Source organism: Antedon bifida, chromosome 3 (assembly GCF_963402885.1).
Source record: "Antedon bifida chromosome 3, ecAntBifi1.1, whole genome shotgun sequence".
Lineage (NCBI taxonomy): Eukaryota > Metazoa > Echinodermata > Crinoidea > Comatulida > Antedonidae > Antedon > Antedon bifida.
The window spans coordinates 5496529-5512855 of record NC_136228.1 but is presented as its reverse complement, the minus strand read 5'-3'; the positions used below and the strand labels follow the sequence as shown (position 1 = coordinate 5512855).

At 33.9% G+C, this 16327-nt stretch overlaps 1 protein-coding gene across 1 annotated transcript in view; it reads left to right on the top strand.

The window, feature by feature from the left end:
• The first annotated feature begins 587 nt into the window (after window positions 1-587).
• LOC144838094 (uncharacterized) overlaps window positions 588-16327 on the top strand; it is a 63049-nt gene continuing 47309 nt past the window's right edge. Inside the window, exons 1-17 of the mRNA XM_078693453.1 lie at window positions 588-666; window positions 3659-3802; window positions 4317-4439; window positions 6230-6349; window positions 6807-6920; window positions 7491-7604; window positions 8870-8986; window positions 9551-9664; window positions 10026-10136; window positions 10525-10773; window positions 11490-11729; window positions 12200-12439; window positions 13007-13134; window positions 13566-13731; window positions 14696-14926; window positions 15614-15862; window positions 16063-16302. Coding sequence (XP_078549579.1) covers window positions 588-666; window positions 3659-3802; window positions 4317-4439; window positions 6230-6349; window positions 6807-6920; window positions 7491-7604; window positions 8870-8986; window positions 9551-9664; window positions 10026-10136; window positions 10525-10773; window positions 11490-11729; window positions 12200-12439; window positions 13007-13134; window positions 13566-13731; window positions 14696-14926; window positions 15614-15862; window positions 16063-16302 — 2779 coding nt within the window. The remainder of the gene's footprint in view (window positions 667-3658; window positions 3803-4316; window positions 4440-6229; window positions 6350-6806; window positions 6921-7490; window positions 7605-8869; window positions 8987-9550; window positions 9665-10025; window positions 10137-10524; window positions 10774-11489; window positions 11730-12199; window positions 12440-13006; window positions 13135-13565; window positions 13732-14695; window positions 14927-15613; window positions 15863-16062; window positions 16303-16327) is intronic.

Below are 16327 nucleotides of genomic sequence, written 5' to 3'. Positions count from 1 at the left end.
TCGTATATTAACCTAAAAAGGTATACAATACAAGGAGATTATTTCATTCACCCATTAACCAATATCATATATAAGCCATTCAATAACTGTTTCGTCAAGTATCAGCCAAGAAATATAGTATTGAATTTTTATCCAAGCTTCTGAAAACTTTTACAACAAGCAATCCAAACAGTCAACAAACAACAAAAACGCTGACCGCCGGTAAGTTATGCACGGTATTGTTGACTGCTGGTTAATTTTACGCTGCAGTCTGTTTACATAGGCCTATAGTCTTTTCCAACCCTGGACTTCTATAACGTTAATAGTTTATATATAATATGATGAAATGGGATCTAAATTTTAATTTAGTGACAGAAAAATACATTTAGTATGAAATTAAGGACGTCCGCCCCTGGATTCTAAGTGGGACAAGCTACGCGGTTTTCCGTTTACCGTTACCGCTCGTCTGTGTAAATTGGCCGTACGGGTGTGCTAAGTGCGTGATGATTCCATCATACAAATTGTGTTTCTTTATTTAAATACTGGAAAGGTTATTTAGTGGCACTATAAATATTTGCCTCACCATAACTCGAATCACCATAAATAGAATGGACAGTAATGAATACTGCACTATTTCGTTGATAAATTATTTCCTTGTCCTGTCGTTGAACCGAAATCAGATTCGAGGTGAGTTAATTATTAATAGTAAGGACCTTATACAAAAAAATCGGACTTTAATTCTCTAGTTTTATTGTCCCAATAAACTGTACTCTACACAAAGAATTTCTTGCAAAAAAAAAAAGTGTATTGTCTACGATTATTTGTTACTACCTCACTACTAACAAAGCATAAAAAAGTCAATTTATTATTAGACTCTAAGAATTGATTATACTGTCCTATTCAGCAAAGGTCCCATTTGTCCCTCAAGAATGGAGGGCTATACCAAGTCCACAAACAAAAATCTCATATACGATGTATAGCCTTTATTATTTAAATATATGATAATTGAGTTTACTTAAAAGTGAGAAAGGGAAAATAAATATGTTGTATAGTTTTGGATCTAAAAAACGTTCTAGGTTCTAGGCCAGTTTGCCTCTTCTTCTGCTCCTTCTCCTCATTTCTACACATTTCGTGTATTTGTTTATTCAACATATTCTCCACACATTGTAAAAACATTAAAATAATAATGATATAAACAAGTTCGATAACGAGTAAAAACATGTATGTGTGGAAGGAAGCCTAAATAAGTTGTAGAAACTTTACATCTAAGCTCCTGAAATAAACGAAGTACTGTAACAAGAGTTGGGCAGTAAAAGAGACAATTCTTTCCTTCCTCTAAAGCTTGGTTCCCACTAGCGACGCAATCTACGCAACGTAAGAAAATGCCCTTCATTGCGTTTTCCCCCGCCTGCGTGAATAACCTTCGATGTTTGCAGCACTATTGCATCGTCGGTTCCCTCTTGTGATTAGGCAATACAGCAATTTTCGTCGATACGTACGTTGCGTTCTAGTGGAAACCACGCTTAACGATGAAACCAACAAGTATCCTAAACTGGAAATTATTAACCACAAATAACAAAAAAGAAAATTTTCAATAATAGTAACATTTTGTTTGAAGGTTTGTATGGCGAAATCAAACAAAATGTTGATATAAAGTTTGCGGTACATCACGGATATAGTTCTGAAAAAAACTGTTTAGTTTCACCAACTCAACAGTTCTTTTCAGCACTAAATATACGTGATGTACCGCAGGACTTTATATCAACAACACTAGTAACAATATTATTTCTTTTCTCTGAGAATTACTTAAAGTCAAGTAAACTTTAAAATGATTAATTAAATCGAACAAAATAAAATTTAAAGCAAGGTATATCTGTGTTTTCTTTGGATGTTTTTCATCATGAAGGAAATACCACGGTGTAATGAAGCGTAAGGCGTATGTATGGTTGGGTGCGTTTAACGCATACGCCCACTATTCATAGCTCTCCGGGTTATTATTTGTATATTATGAAAGGCCCGCAAAGCATAATACGCAATTGAATACGCATTTTAAATAGGCCCCCGCGGGCGAATAATAAATTCGTACAAATCATGTAGAACTATAATTTGTCAGGATAAAGGATAAAAGTAGTCACTTTTGGACGAATATTTGAATTATATAAACTTTTATTTCGCAAATTCAATACATAAATAAAAGTTATACCACCGTACAATAAGTCGGTCTAGAAACTGAGATATCAGGGACGTTATTAAGTTACATATTAGTATGAAATATATTTTAATTAACGATAATAAATACAGCGTAATGTAAAGTCGCCGGAAACCACTGGAAATATACCCTACTACTAACGCTTGGTTCCCACTAGATACGCAACGTAATCTACACAACGTAAGAAAATGCCCTTCCAATAATTGTGTTGCGTGAAATCAAACCTGCGATGTTTGCAGCACTGTTGCAGCAATCGTCGATTCCCACTTGTGATTACGCAATACAGCACTTTGCGTCGATACGTACGTTACTGCGTTGCGTTCTAGTGGGAACCACGCTTTAGGGCCTGGTGTAACATACAATTCAGTTAAATTCTGGTTTAATAAAAAATAAGTGGCATTAAAACAATCTGAATTGCGCCAAATTTACATTCTAATATAAAAAATATACAAATTTAAAATTCCATTTAAAAGTTCTTTCAAATACAAGCGATTAAGCGTCACTCATAGGCGAAAAGCGTCGCAAAATAAAAAATGTGTAAGTCTATTATAGGTCTATGACCATGGACATTGTTTAGCTTTGTTCCACCTAAAATTAGAGGACGCAGCGCGGCAATTAGGACGTAAGCCAAATGCAAGTAATTTAACCAATCACGAAATGGATAATTTCAATTGTCGATGTGGCTTGCTCAACATACATTCGCTGGCGTTGCTAATTCGCGCGTTGAACCTGTTAGGCTACGGTTTCGGCGCCCCCGCTCTTGGTTCCCTACTAGAGGGGCAACGCAATGACATAGACTCGAGTTAACCAATCGCAAGCGACAGTTCGGATTACCCATCGCTTGTGATTGGTCAAGTCACTTACGTTACGCTTACGTCCTTAATTGCGCTGTGTCCTAGTGGAAACTTGGCCACGTTGCGTAGTATCATTTTTTTTGTTTAATATTTCATACGCTTCCAACAGCGAGAAACTCGCCAATATTACAGGATGGATAAACTATTTTTATTATAAACTTCGTACTGTATTATTTATATTATATATTATGAAGGAAATAAATATTATTATAAAATTATTAAATGAAATTATCGTGCTTATAAACTAATTCTTATTTGAGGCTTAGTGAGTAAAGTTGAAAGAGTCGCGAGTTACAACCCAACCACTCTATAGCAGGATTGAACCCTGGACCCTGGGATTGGAATACAGGCATGTTAACCACCATACTGCAGATCCACTATCATGCTTATTTCATTTCATTTTATTCATCTTTTTATTTCAGAATATCATGGTGATATAATATATCCATAGCAAAAGAGAGAAATAAAATCTCATAGAACAAAAACAAATAAATATATAAAGTTAATGCAACAAGGAATTCCATTGTATGTGCATTCTTGACACATTATAATAATCATATATTGTTATTTCTCTGTATTATCAATGACACTGACAACTTCTTTTTTTATTTTGCAGCAGCAGCAGTCGTCGTACCACAAAACGATTTGTGTGAAGAACGCCCATGTCAAAATTATGGAGTTTGTACGTATGATTCATTAACACACACGTATACATGCGCGTGTGCTGGAACGGGTCACCTAGGAGAAAACTGTTCATTACGTAAGTGTTTACAACTATAACAAAACGAAATAAAATATAATAGACTTCAGCTCTGTCTACACTATCACACTTTATGTGACAACAAAATGTGATACGCCCATATATGGACATCATGATGTCATATTAGTACCATAAGTAGGAATATCACTATAATATTACTTGGGCATATCACACTTTTTTTGTCAAACTAATTTGTTAGTGTAGACAGAGCTTTAGGAAAAGAAGCAATCATTCGAAATCATTTCATAATGTGAATCCGGACTTCCATTGACAACGACATTTCTATTTTAAATTGTCAGATTGTACAGTAATAATCAACATTATATATAAAAAATTATATAAGTATAAATATTGTTTAAACAATCAACGAGGAAGGAAAATTCCTACCTGATTCGGCATTTAGCAAAAAGAGCGCCCATCACGAACAATAAAGGATTATTTTGTTTTTGTACATTGTACTTCTTATTGCTATTTTACTATCTGTTTCACGTTGTTATTCATTTCGTCATTTTAGCAAATGCGTGTTCACCAAATCCTTGCGTCAATAATGGAGTGTGTAACATAACGGCAGCGGATTTCTCAACTTACGAATGTCTATGCTCTGGAACAGGTTATTTTGGCACAGACTGCGAAATAGGTAAGTTTGTCTTTTTACTCGGGGTACCCGAGTCTAGCTCATATTCTCCTCTTCTTCTTCTTCTTCCATCTGGACACTATTGAGCCAACTTTAAAGTTAAGGTACAGGCATGAATTTTAAATATAATATCTGGCTAATTGTATATAAATCAAATATTTGTAACAGAAATCAAGATGAAAAAACATGAATTTCCCTTAATATGGTCAAATACAAAATTTGGCAAAATTCTGCCATAAAAACCATGAAGACTTTTTTTCAGTAGTTAGGTAGTTTAACCTAATGTAATAACATGTCTGGTGACTCCCAAGGTGAAAAAAGATTGTGGATATACGGTGGATAATTTTTGCTATTGCATGAAAATAAAAATCTGAGGTTGAATAAAAATACCAGAAATGTAAAATTCAAGTTATATTACCTATATTTAGTCATCTGATAACATTTTTTACCACACCGTTTATTTTTCATAGCTTTTTATAATGCCTCTCTACTTACAAAATTTGTGTACAAAAGAATAGAGATTTTACTGTGTAATTTGAATTATCCCCCCACTGATAAGAAAGTGCTTATTTTCAACAAGCTCGTGTAACACAAATAAAATCCCAAAAATTATGAAACATAGGGAAAACTATAGATCGAAAATTATTGGAATGTATGATCAATAGAAATGTTTTGCCTGCACCTAGCCTTTAAAGTCCTACTAGTTCTTTCGCGTCGTCTGACGGCTCTGAAACATAACATGCATATACTAGGGTAATAGGTGAACAAAGCTATAGAGAGAAAATTGTTGTACTTCAACCGGATGCAGAATTAGGACGTCATAAACATGGTACTGTACCAATCGCAAAAAGTGCGATTTATAAAGTACTACTCCTCCCTTATTCGTTGTAGTATTAAGCTGGAATTTGGCATGGGTATACTACAGGAACATGTCCTCAAAGCTATAGAGCCGGATTTTTAAATTTCAAACCGGATGCAGCCATATGACATCTCGAAGATGGTACCTTGGTGCCAAACGGTTTTCGTCGTAATAATATAGCCGTTTTTGGTGTCATTTCAAAGGTCTTGACTTGGAGAATAAGAATATTTTCAGAACACCTATTTATGATATTGTGACGTCACTTCTGCTCCCGGAAATAGCAAAAAATCACTTTGAGATTTCACAATTTACCGTAATTATGCCATTTCCGGTTATGTGACGTAACTTTTCGGAATATAGCCGTATTTGGTAGCGAGGTTATTGATGTGTATGTGACGTTACATCCCGTCTTATGACGTCATTACAGCTTCTTTTGCTGTACCCCGAGTATCGCACATTCGTGCTTGTTCTTTTATATATTTCTAATGCAATAAAAACTAAATGTTTACATAAACCTTTTGAAAATTCTTATTAACATAACACAGTAGCTAAAACAAACCGCAAAACGTGTTTGCCCAGTATTATAGTGATATGACATCATCATGTCCATATATGTGCACATCACATTTTCTTGTCACATAAAGTTTAATAGTGTAGACAGAGCTTTAAGCTTGGTTTCCACGTTGAAGCAATGTAATGACGTACCTGTAAGCTCTCTGGGAGTAATTTGACCAATCACGACACGATGGATCATCCGAAATATCGCTTGTCATTGGTCAACTTGCTTGTGTTTTGCTTACGTTGTTGCGTTACGTTAGTGGTAAGCATGGTTACTATTCACAATACGAATGTATCTTCTGTAATTGATGTTAATGTATATGTTGGCCTATACCCACGCTTAACAAAAAATAATGTAATTTTGGTTTGTATTTAGATGACCCGTGTTCACCAAGTCCTTGTGAAAACAGTGGGGTTTGTAGCTACAACTCGACAGACTACAGCTTTATGTGTGATTGTGCTGGGACCGGTTACACTGGAGACGAATGTGACGAAAGTATGTAATGATAAACTTTTTTTTGCAATTTGTCAAATATGTAATCTTAAAGGCAACATAAGCACGTAAGCGCAACCTAAGCACGTAAGCGCAACCTAATCACGTAAGCGCAACATAAGCACGTAAGCGCAACCTAAGCACGTAAGCGCAACCTAAGCACGTAATCGCAACATAAGCACGTAAGCGCAAAATAAGCACGTAAGCGCAACCTAAGCACGTAAGCGCAACATAAGCACGTAAGCGCAACATAAGCACGTAAGCGCAACCTAGGCACGTAAGCGCAAACTAAGCACGTAAGCGCAACCTAACCACGTATGAGCAACCTAAGCGCGTAAGTGCAACGGAAATACTACTGTGATTTGACCATCATTTCAAAACATCAGTGCCTTATAATGTAACATCAAATAAAAGTAAATTTTAACCCATGCCTATAATATGATATTTAATGTTATTGCAGATGACCCCTGTTCTCCCAATACGTGTAATGGAGGTGTTTGCACTGCTACGAGCACAACAGAATTTGATTGTGATTGCGCTGGCACAGGAGCGAATGGAGTACTTTGTGATGAAAGTAGGAAAAATGGAAAATTCTTCAATATATTATTATATACAGGGGCGCGCATTGTTCATATAATAGCCTAATGTATTCAGGAGACTACTGTGGGCAGGCGGGCCGCGACTCAATTCTTACGTCACACCTTATGGATATGACTAATGAATATTCATGTTTATTTTGTGACGTCTCACGAACTTATGTACGAAATATCGCGGGCGGGCCCGTTTCTACTGAGCAATAGAATACGGATTTAAATACCGTACATTTTGGAATAACGGTAACAAAAACGGGTCCACATAAAAAAAAAAAATTTTAAATACTGGTTTAAAAACCCCAATTGATTCCGGTCTCGACCAACCGGTTTTAAAAACGTGTCCTATATTTTGCATCGTATTTTTCAAACATTAGAAGGTGAAGGGGCCGAGTAAGGAGTAATATTATTGTAATTGGATTTAACTAATGTGGAGTAGCTTTGCGTCAGGGAGTTGAGTAATTTGTCAGATGTTTTAATATTATTAATTAATATATATTATATTATTATTAATATTTTTTATTACTGACTAATGAATTTTTGTTACATTACAGATGACCCGTGCTCTCCTTCACCATGTAACGAAGGTGTTTGTACCACTTTCAACACAACAGATTTCACATGTGATTGCGCTGGTACAGGAAATCAAGGAGACCTTTGCGATCAGGGTAAGTAAATAATCAGTATAGTGGACTGAAATGGATGAGTAAAACGCCTTTCTCAAAATAGTTTGAAAAGTGTATACTGAGGCCCAAATGCTTCCACATAATCTTTTACGACAGGTATATCTTCTTTACTCAGTTATTTTCGCCGATGTATGTTTGTCCATGTGCAATGTATCGCAAAAAAGTCTTCATTACATACTATTATATAGACAACTTTATGGACAGAATAATAATATGTTCTAGGTGGAGAGGGTTACTTTTTATTTTTACCGAACTTCTGCAGATCGATTAATTTAAATAAGGTCACATTTGGACATATAAAAGCTAGGTTTCACGAGTCCGTAGGCGCACGCCACACATACGCATACTAACGCAAACCAAATTACATTAGGCCTACCTTACACATCTGCCACAATTGTGGGAACCGACAATGTAAGAAAAAATGAATTGTTTGCATCACTAATAACGATATGTGCCAAAAGACCAATACATAAGTAAAAGTAAACAAAATAGTTATGTCCGTCCTGGCGTTCCATATATTAGACCCGGGTTCGAACACAAAAACCCATCTAGAAATCAGTGCATTAAAAAAGCACATTCAGGCTTAGACTAGGTTTTATTTAGTTAGTTAGAGATTTAGGACAGGTGGAAAGCTATATTTAATATATAAAATAATGATAATTATGCCGCCAATAATGCCTTAACACTGATAATAATGCAACATGTCACTGGCTGCAGTGGCCGCTAGAGTTAGGCCCTGTTTCATTGTTTATTGGGCCATAATGTGACTACAAATGGTGTTTATCTTCCTGCTCTTTCCTTGGTGGAATTGTGTGGCGGTGTACCCTAGGTTGGTATGAAGTGTCAATGTATGACGTGCCATAAGTGTCATATTCCCTGTACAGAATATCATGGCGTCTATGATACGTATAGCGTCATATTTTTTCTCAATAGTATATTGTAATTTAGTTTTCAATTGTTTTATAATGATTATTAATTACATCATATTCTGAGTCTTATTTTGTAATATGTAAGTAAGTGTCCATTTTTTTTTCTTGGTGAAAAGGGAGTGTATTTTATATTCCTCCCCTGAATTTAATAGCCTCTCTACACTAACACGAACATAATTTTAAAAAGTATGATTTTATCATCTATTTATTGCCATGTTTTTAAATTATTTATGAATGACTTTATTTTTTTTATTTGTAGGCCTCATTCTATCTGGTTTTTCTACAAATAAATAAATCTCTATTTTGTTTTCTCTGCAGCTGACCCTTGCTCCCCGTCACCCTGTATGAATGGGGGTGAATGTATGGATGAAGGAGGTGGCAACTACACATGTGATTGTAGTAACACCAACTACTATGGTGATGATTGTGAAACATGTAAGTGCTACCTGCCATCTCTCGTGCCTAATGCGTGTACAGTATGCGTGATTCTCGCGCAAGTCTGCCCATGAGTCTCATGCATGAGGGCTGTTTTTTTTTGGTCTCGCCTATTTCTTGAACATCCATAAAAATATTCAGAAAAAAACATTTAAACAAATTTAACTTGCCTATTTTGAAGAAAAAATAACATAGGCCTCGTTATCAATTAATTTAAACATAGATTTGCCTAAGGCTGGTGTTTATTTAAAATGGATACCGGGTTAGATCCAAGACACAACTTTGCGCTGATTACTAGCTGCATTTTGGAAGTTTGTTTCCATACGTGTTTGGTCCAAAAAATGACCAGGGTAATAATGTGCAGTGCATTGAGAGCTCGCTTATATGCCCTATATAAAAGTTAACTATTATTATTATTTGTATTTTATGTGGAAAATTCAACATAAAGGATGCATTTTTTGCGATTATATTGGGTTATTGCACTTTATACATTTTCAATTATTGTCTCATGCATTAGCCATTGAAAAAGTTAATGATAAAGTTTCTCTTGTACTTAATTTTCAGTTAACCCTTGCTCTGGAGCTGCATGTATGAATGGTGGGACTTGCACAGATCTAGGAAATGGCAACTTTACTTGTAATTGCACAAGTGTCTATGAGGGAGCAACATGTGAAACTTGTAAGTTTAACACAATGATATTATACCTTGTTTGCTTTATACATGTCCTAGCCTTTTGTCTGAAACGGAAGCAGATTTTTTCTTGCCAACTAATAATGAAATATATCATTTAAATGATATTTAATTCAGGTGTGTTATAAAAAACATAAATGTTTTGTAATACTTTGTATTATTTTCGTGACTCGACTCCACCTTGTTGAACTGTAAATCTTTCAACACATGAAAATATTCTTCCAAATCAACTAAACATTATTTATTTGTATAATTTTTTTATTTATTTTTTTTATTTTTCTTAATATTTAATTGACTTAATTTTTTTTTTTATACTATGTGATTGACTGTAATATTATTTCTTTTTTAGATAATCCCTGTTTGCTGGAGCCTTGCGTGAATGGTGAATGTTATATTCTTATGCGTGTTTCAACTTGTAATTGCACAGGAACTGGCTATGATGGCACTGCGTGTGAACAAGGTATATTTAATACAGTGTCAGGCCTAGCTTAGTCTAGGCGTAGGCCTAGCCTCACATAATAGCAGATTTACAGTATGTGTTAACTTTTCATTATTATTTGCTTGGTTCCACATGGACACAACCCAGATATGTAAGCTTGCCGTGAGTAATGTTACCAATCACAACACGCTTGTGATTGGTCAACTTGCGTCCAATTTGAAGCTTTAATATTTCAGACTCTTTAGTGTGGACGCCCGTATATGAATTGTATCTTGGAGATGCTTAGATTATTGGGAATGGTATGCAATCTCTGGTGAGGAGAAAGAAATAAATGTACTATAAAACAAAGAAAGCCTGTCTCATGTTATTGGTTATATTTACACTGACAAACTGTTTTTTTTTCATTTAGATGTTGAGGATCCTGAGTTAATATGCCCCGGCCCATTCTCATACAACACGCCACTAGGGGAAGCAAACATCACACTCGAAGATTTTGCAGTTAATGTAACAGTGTCTGATAATTCTGGAGAAACCCTAAGTACTACATCAGACTTTCCTGCTAATGGTGTGTTTGTAATTGGAGAAACGAAAATTACTTACGAAGCTCAAGATTCCACTGGTAACATGGAGTCATGCTGTGTTGTTGTTACTATATATGGTAAAATGTTTTAATTCTAATTTTAAAAACCAAGATAAATATCTGATAAACAATGAAACTTTTTAATCCAGAAACCCATAAATATAAAATAACAAAATTGTTAAAAAACATTCTTTATTAAGAATTAAATGACGATATGGAATGAAAAATGAAATAGATCTACTTCAATTCCCTTCAAATGCTCTACAGACTATCTACCTAAAAGGGGATAGGATTGTAGAAAGCCTATACATTTGTCACAAAATTAGGGTAGAGTTTAAAAATAATGTGTACATTATTTTTGGGGGATCTACCTCTTATTTTACATATTCTACCATATTCTACCTTTTCACATCTGCATAAACTAAACTTGTAACCAGGTTTGATCTCCCGACTTATTACATGTTTTTGAAATTGTGAAATCTCAGGAGGAAAGAATAGTTGCGCGCTATTTGATTACTATGATTGGTTAGTTAATACCAGGGCAATACATTACATTAAGAACTCGAGAACATCTTGGAACAAAAACACAGGCCTCTTGTTGGTGTGTTTTCACAAGGGACCCCTGTAAAATCTTAGGAGATTTTCCACAAAATTGTCTTCACACTATGCAAACCTGGTTACAACTTGTTACAAGTTGTAACAGTTTATGCAGATGTGAAAAGGGTATAAGTAACCAAATTACCCTTCTTCAACTAAAGATATCCCTTCTAATGTTATACAATTGTTCTTTACAGATATGGAAAGTCCAGATATCACATGTCCATCATCAGACACAGTAACAACCGATGACGGTTTACCTGGAGCAGAGTATAACTACACAGTGTTGGTAGAGGATAATTCCAATGAAGTGATATCACCTGTGTGCTCTCTGTTATCTGGGTCACTGTTTCCAATCGGTGAAAACTTGGTCCTGTGTAATGCCACAGATTCATCTAATAACACTGCTTATTGTAACTTTACTATCACAGTTGAAGGTATGCAGCAATACAGATCTTTTATTATCATAAAAACCAAACCTGTCATTATGGTGTATAACTTCCTTGTTTGCGAAAAAGAAGTATTTATTTTTAAATTGTATGAACGCACCATCAAATGTCCAAATTCATTCATTCATTTGTTGATATCTATAATCTATAAATATACTTTTGTATCCGCTAGTAAACCTTTGCTAGTTGCAAAAAAATCTCGCTAGCAAATTGAGCAGCCAAACACCAAGCAAGAAAATTAATTTAATTGTACAAAAAGTAGAATTTACAGTGATCAAACCTCAAGTTCTTCTGCTAGACTAAAAAGTACAACCAGCACACATTTGCTAGTTGTTTAAGTTTATACAATTATGATGAATACACTAGAACTAGAACAGAAATTTTGAGCCCAGAATTTCTTCTTCTTTTTGATTTTGTCAATTATGATAATTATGTTCAATTAATTCTGATTATTACAGATGAAGAAGATCCGCTTATTACATGCCCTAATGATATTTATCTACTGAGCGACGTTGGAGTTAAAACACTGAATGTAACTTGGGATCCAGTTAATGCAACTGATAATTCAGGAATGGTTACCTTTACAAATGAATACAACAGTGGCGATGCTTTCCCTGTTGGTACAACTGAAGTTATTTTTTATGTAGATGACCCTTCTGGAAACACAAATAATTGTTCATTTGATGTCCTAATTAGAGGTAAGAGCAACAGAATTTGAAGTAGCTATTTCCAATAAAATGCATCTTTCGAGACGAGTAAGGCCGGTGTACTATTTCACACACAGCCACTGTCACAACTCACAAACTCATCATAGTACTACAGTATACACTGGATCCTCTGGGAGAACAGTCTTTGACTGAAGAGGGTATCCAGTATAAAGAATAAATAATAAAGTTACAAATAAAAAAAATTAGGTTGGCCTACTATTAATTCCATCGCTGCCACCATGCCAGTGTTAAGATCAATGATCTACACATGGTAATTACACGAGAGACACAGGCATGACCTTATGGATCAACTATTAATAACTCTTTCTGTAATATATCAACCGTAATGGTAATTACAACTAGATAACAGCAAACATAAGAATGGTGCGCATAAAGAGCGGCATCGTCTGCCGGTGTAGTGCTCAATTCACCACCAAAAGGACTCCACCAGAAAGAAAGTCTGAGGACAAAATAATAAGAAACAAGGTATACTTTATTAACTCAAATTCAAATGTCAAGCAAGCAGCTAATGATTTAGTGTTATGTTTTTTTTTTTAGCTAAAAAGACATATTCAATTACTATGACATTTAATGAAATCAATGGAAATAATTACACATTCACCGATGCTCTGAACAATCAAACATCCGACACCTATATGAATTTGGAGAATAGTGTGTGTGAATCTGTAAGTTTTTATTTATATTTTAAAATGAAATATAATGTACTGCAGTCTTTTTGTTTTGCAAGAGTCATCTAATAATAATATTTATTTGCTTGTTTCGACTTTTCATATCATTTTTTTTGTTTTCATTTATTTCCTATTATATGTGTTCTTGTTATACTGTAACATATGGTGAAAGTCAATAAATTAATTTGGATAGACACTTGCGATGGTGTGTTCATACAATTACAAAATTTAAAAATAAATACTTATACAAAAACAAGGGAAAAGAAAATTTGATTATTATAGAGATGCAGTACTTGTTCAACTTGGTCAGGGTGTAAGAACAACAAGTTAAGTTTAAATCAATGCAATTGACAAGATTAACTCGGCATTGTAACAACTGCAGTGCATATTACACTTCTTTTAAGTAACTGTTAACTTTTGTTTTCTAGGTTTCTCACCTAAACCCAGATATGTGTACAGTGACGGACTTCACAAGTGGTTCAGTTGTTGCTGACTTTACCCTTGATTTTGAACCAGATAATACTCTAGACTCTGTTGAGGCAATAGAGAACGCTGTTGAAACTAATTTTACTCTAGTGGATATAAATGTTGAATGTATGTACTAATGTTTTTTTTGTCTTGTGTGGGTTCGTCACACTTTTATTATCATACTCTGTTATAAATATATATTTTAAACATATTTTTTCCTCTCGTTTATATGTTACAACGTTAAAAGTAGTTGTAATAAAAACATTTGCTGTATATGCATAAAATTATTGATATTGATGTTTTTAAAACCATATTTGCATTCGTTATTTTACATTTTTTTTAAAGTAATTTAAATATATAAAATAAGTAATAAAATGGCAAAACAAAAGACGATAATAAATAATAATAGATTAAATTTATAAAGCGCTTCATAATGACAGAAACAAACTCTAAGCGCTGTACATAAAAATAACATAAACATCTGGTCAGCTTAATCTAAAACAATCAATACCAAAAATTTAAAAATTACACAATAAAAAAAAGACATAATAATATACAAGCGAGAACAGTCTTAAAATACACATAGATTGATAAAAATTGATTAAAAACATACTTTTGACATTATTCTATAATGTGTTCATGTAATGATGTTATACTAATGTTTTATCATGGTTTATATTTATAAAATCACTAAATTTCAGGGGTCTTAAAGCCTGTTTAGCCCCGCCTAAATCCGCGCCTGATGATATATGTCAAAGACACTTTAAACATGCACAAAACTTTCTAACTGTTATCAGCATTATAGAAGTTGTTTTGTGACTGGACATTAACTGACCATGATAGTCACACAATTCCCAGAGTAGGAGATATTCTAGTACGAGTACATCTCAGCTTTGTTAACATCACTTATTTATTACAGTGACTCATAAACGTCTACATTGAAACAAACTCAATTATATTTTATTGCAGTAAACAATTATAGTTACTGCAGTAACTGCAGTAGAATCATTTTGAATTGATCCGTTATTTACACATAAATAAAAGCTTGTCTACTTCCTTTCATTCAGTTAACTGTATTTGTAAATTTCAGATTTGAATGAGCCAAGTATAACATGTCCACAAACTAGCAGTACTTCAATGGGAGAGGATTGTGTTGCAGATCTTAATGTTACTGTGATTAGCACTGATCACATTGGTAATGTGTTAGAAGCTGACTGTTCACCGACAGACTTTAATACTCCTGGCAATCATTCTGTCATGTGTAATGTTACAGACATGGAAAACAACTTTGCATCATGCACATTCTTTTACTACATCACAGGTAACAACTAATTTTATTCATTCAACTCAATCTTTTATTTCCGAATCTCTGGTCCATAGAAAGTAAAATTACATATAAATTAATTAGAAATAAACAAGACTGTCCAACAAACAAACAATGTTATGTCTGGTTACCATTAGAATTGTATAGTAAAAGCAAGTCTTAAAGATATATTGTCCACCTGAAAAAAGTTTTAACATTTTTTTTTAATATGCAATTTAAATGTCACATAATAAATATTTTGCTTTGACCAAAATTGGAATTCGATTACTGAAAAAAACTGTAATTAAAAGCAATAAATACTAAAATTGAATTGAATTTAACCGTTTATTTTGTCTTGTTATAAGTGAAAAAACTTTATAAATAAGTTTTAACTTTAATTATTGAAGCTTTAAAATGGCATATCAAAGCCTTTTTTTTTATTAATCTTCATTTTCCATATTTTTGTGGACAGCAGCATATTTGCCTAATTGACAATGTTTACTAGATTGATTTGAGAGATATGAAATACTGTGTTGGAATAAAAGTCTCGTCTCGCAAACCTATTATTATTATTCTTCTACCTAAATAGCAGCAGATATACCAATTAAACCCCAATAAAATAGATGATCATAAACTGTATTTTACTTAAATATAAAAGTAGTCTACTTTTCAAACATTAGTTAACACTTCATTTGTAACTTGCAGATGAACTTGAGCCAAATGTTACCTGCCCAGATAGCTTTGAAATATGTGCAGATCCAGAAATTGATTCAGTAAATGCCACTTGGTATTCAGCCAATGCAACTGACAACTGTTGTGATAGTTCCAGCATCAACATAACTTCCAATTATACCAGTGGAGATCCTCTTACACTTGGTGAATACACTGTAGGATATGCAGCTACTGATTGCTATGACAACACCAATTACTGTCAATTCACAGTTGAAGTAAAAGGTAAAACAATATGGTTTACTTGTTGAATCTTCACTTTATCAGTTTTTTTACAGTTTGATAGTGTATACAGAGATTAAGTATTTACAGTCATCTGATTATCTATGATAATTATTGAATCTGAATCTGATAATTAGGTTTGGATCAAGCAAAGTAAAGTATTTTGACTTTTGTAAATGCTTATACTGTATCTACTTATTTAGATTGTGAGGATCCAGTTCTTGATTGTCCATCTGATCAAGATGTATATGCTGATTCTGATTGTCTTGCTGTTGCTACTTGGCCGGCGCCCATCGTCACTGACAACTCTGGGGAATCTTTCATGTCTGAATGTGATTATGTTAATGGTAGCATATTCTCTGATTTAAATACAACGATTACCTGTAATGCTACTGATAACTATGGCAATACTGGATACTGTACCTTCAATGTCTTAATAGTTGGTAAGATAATTTGTTAAATATACTT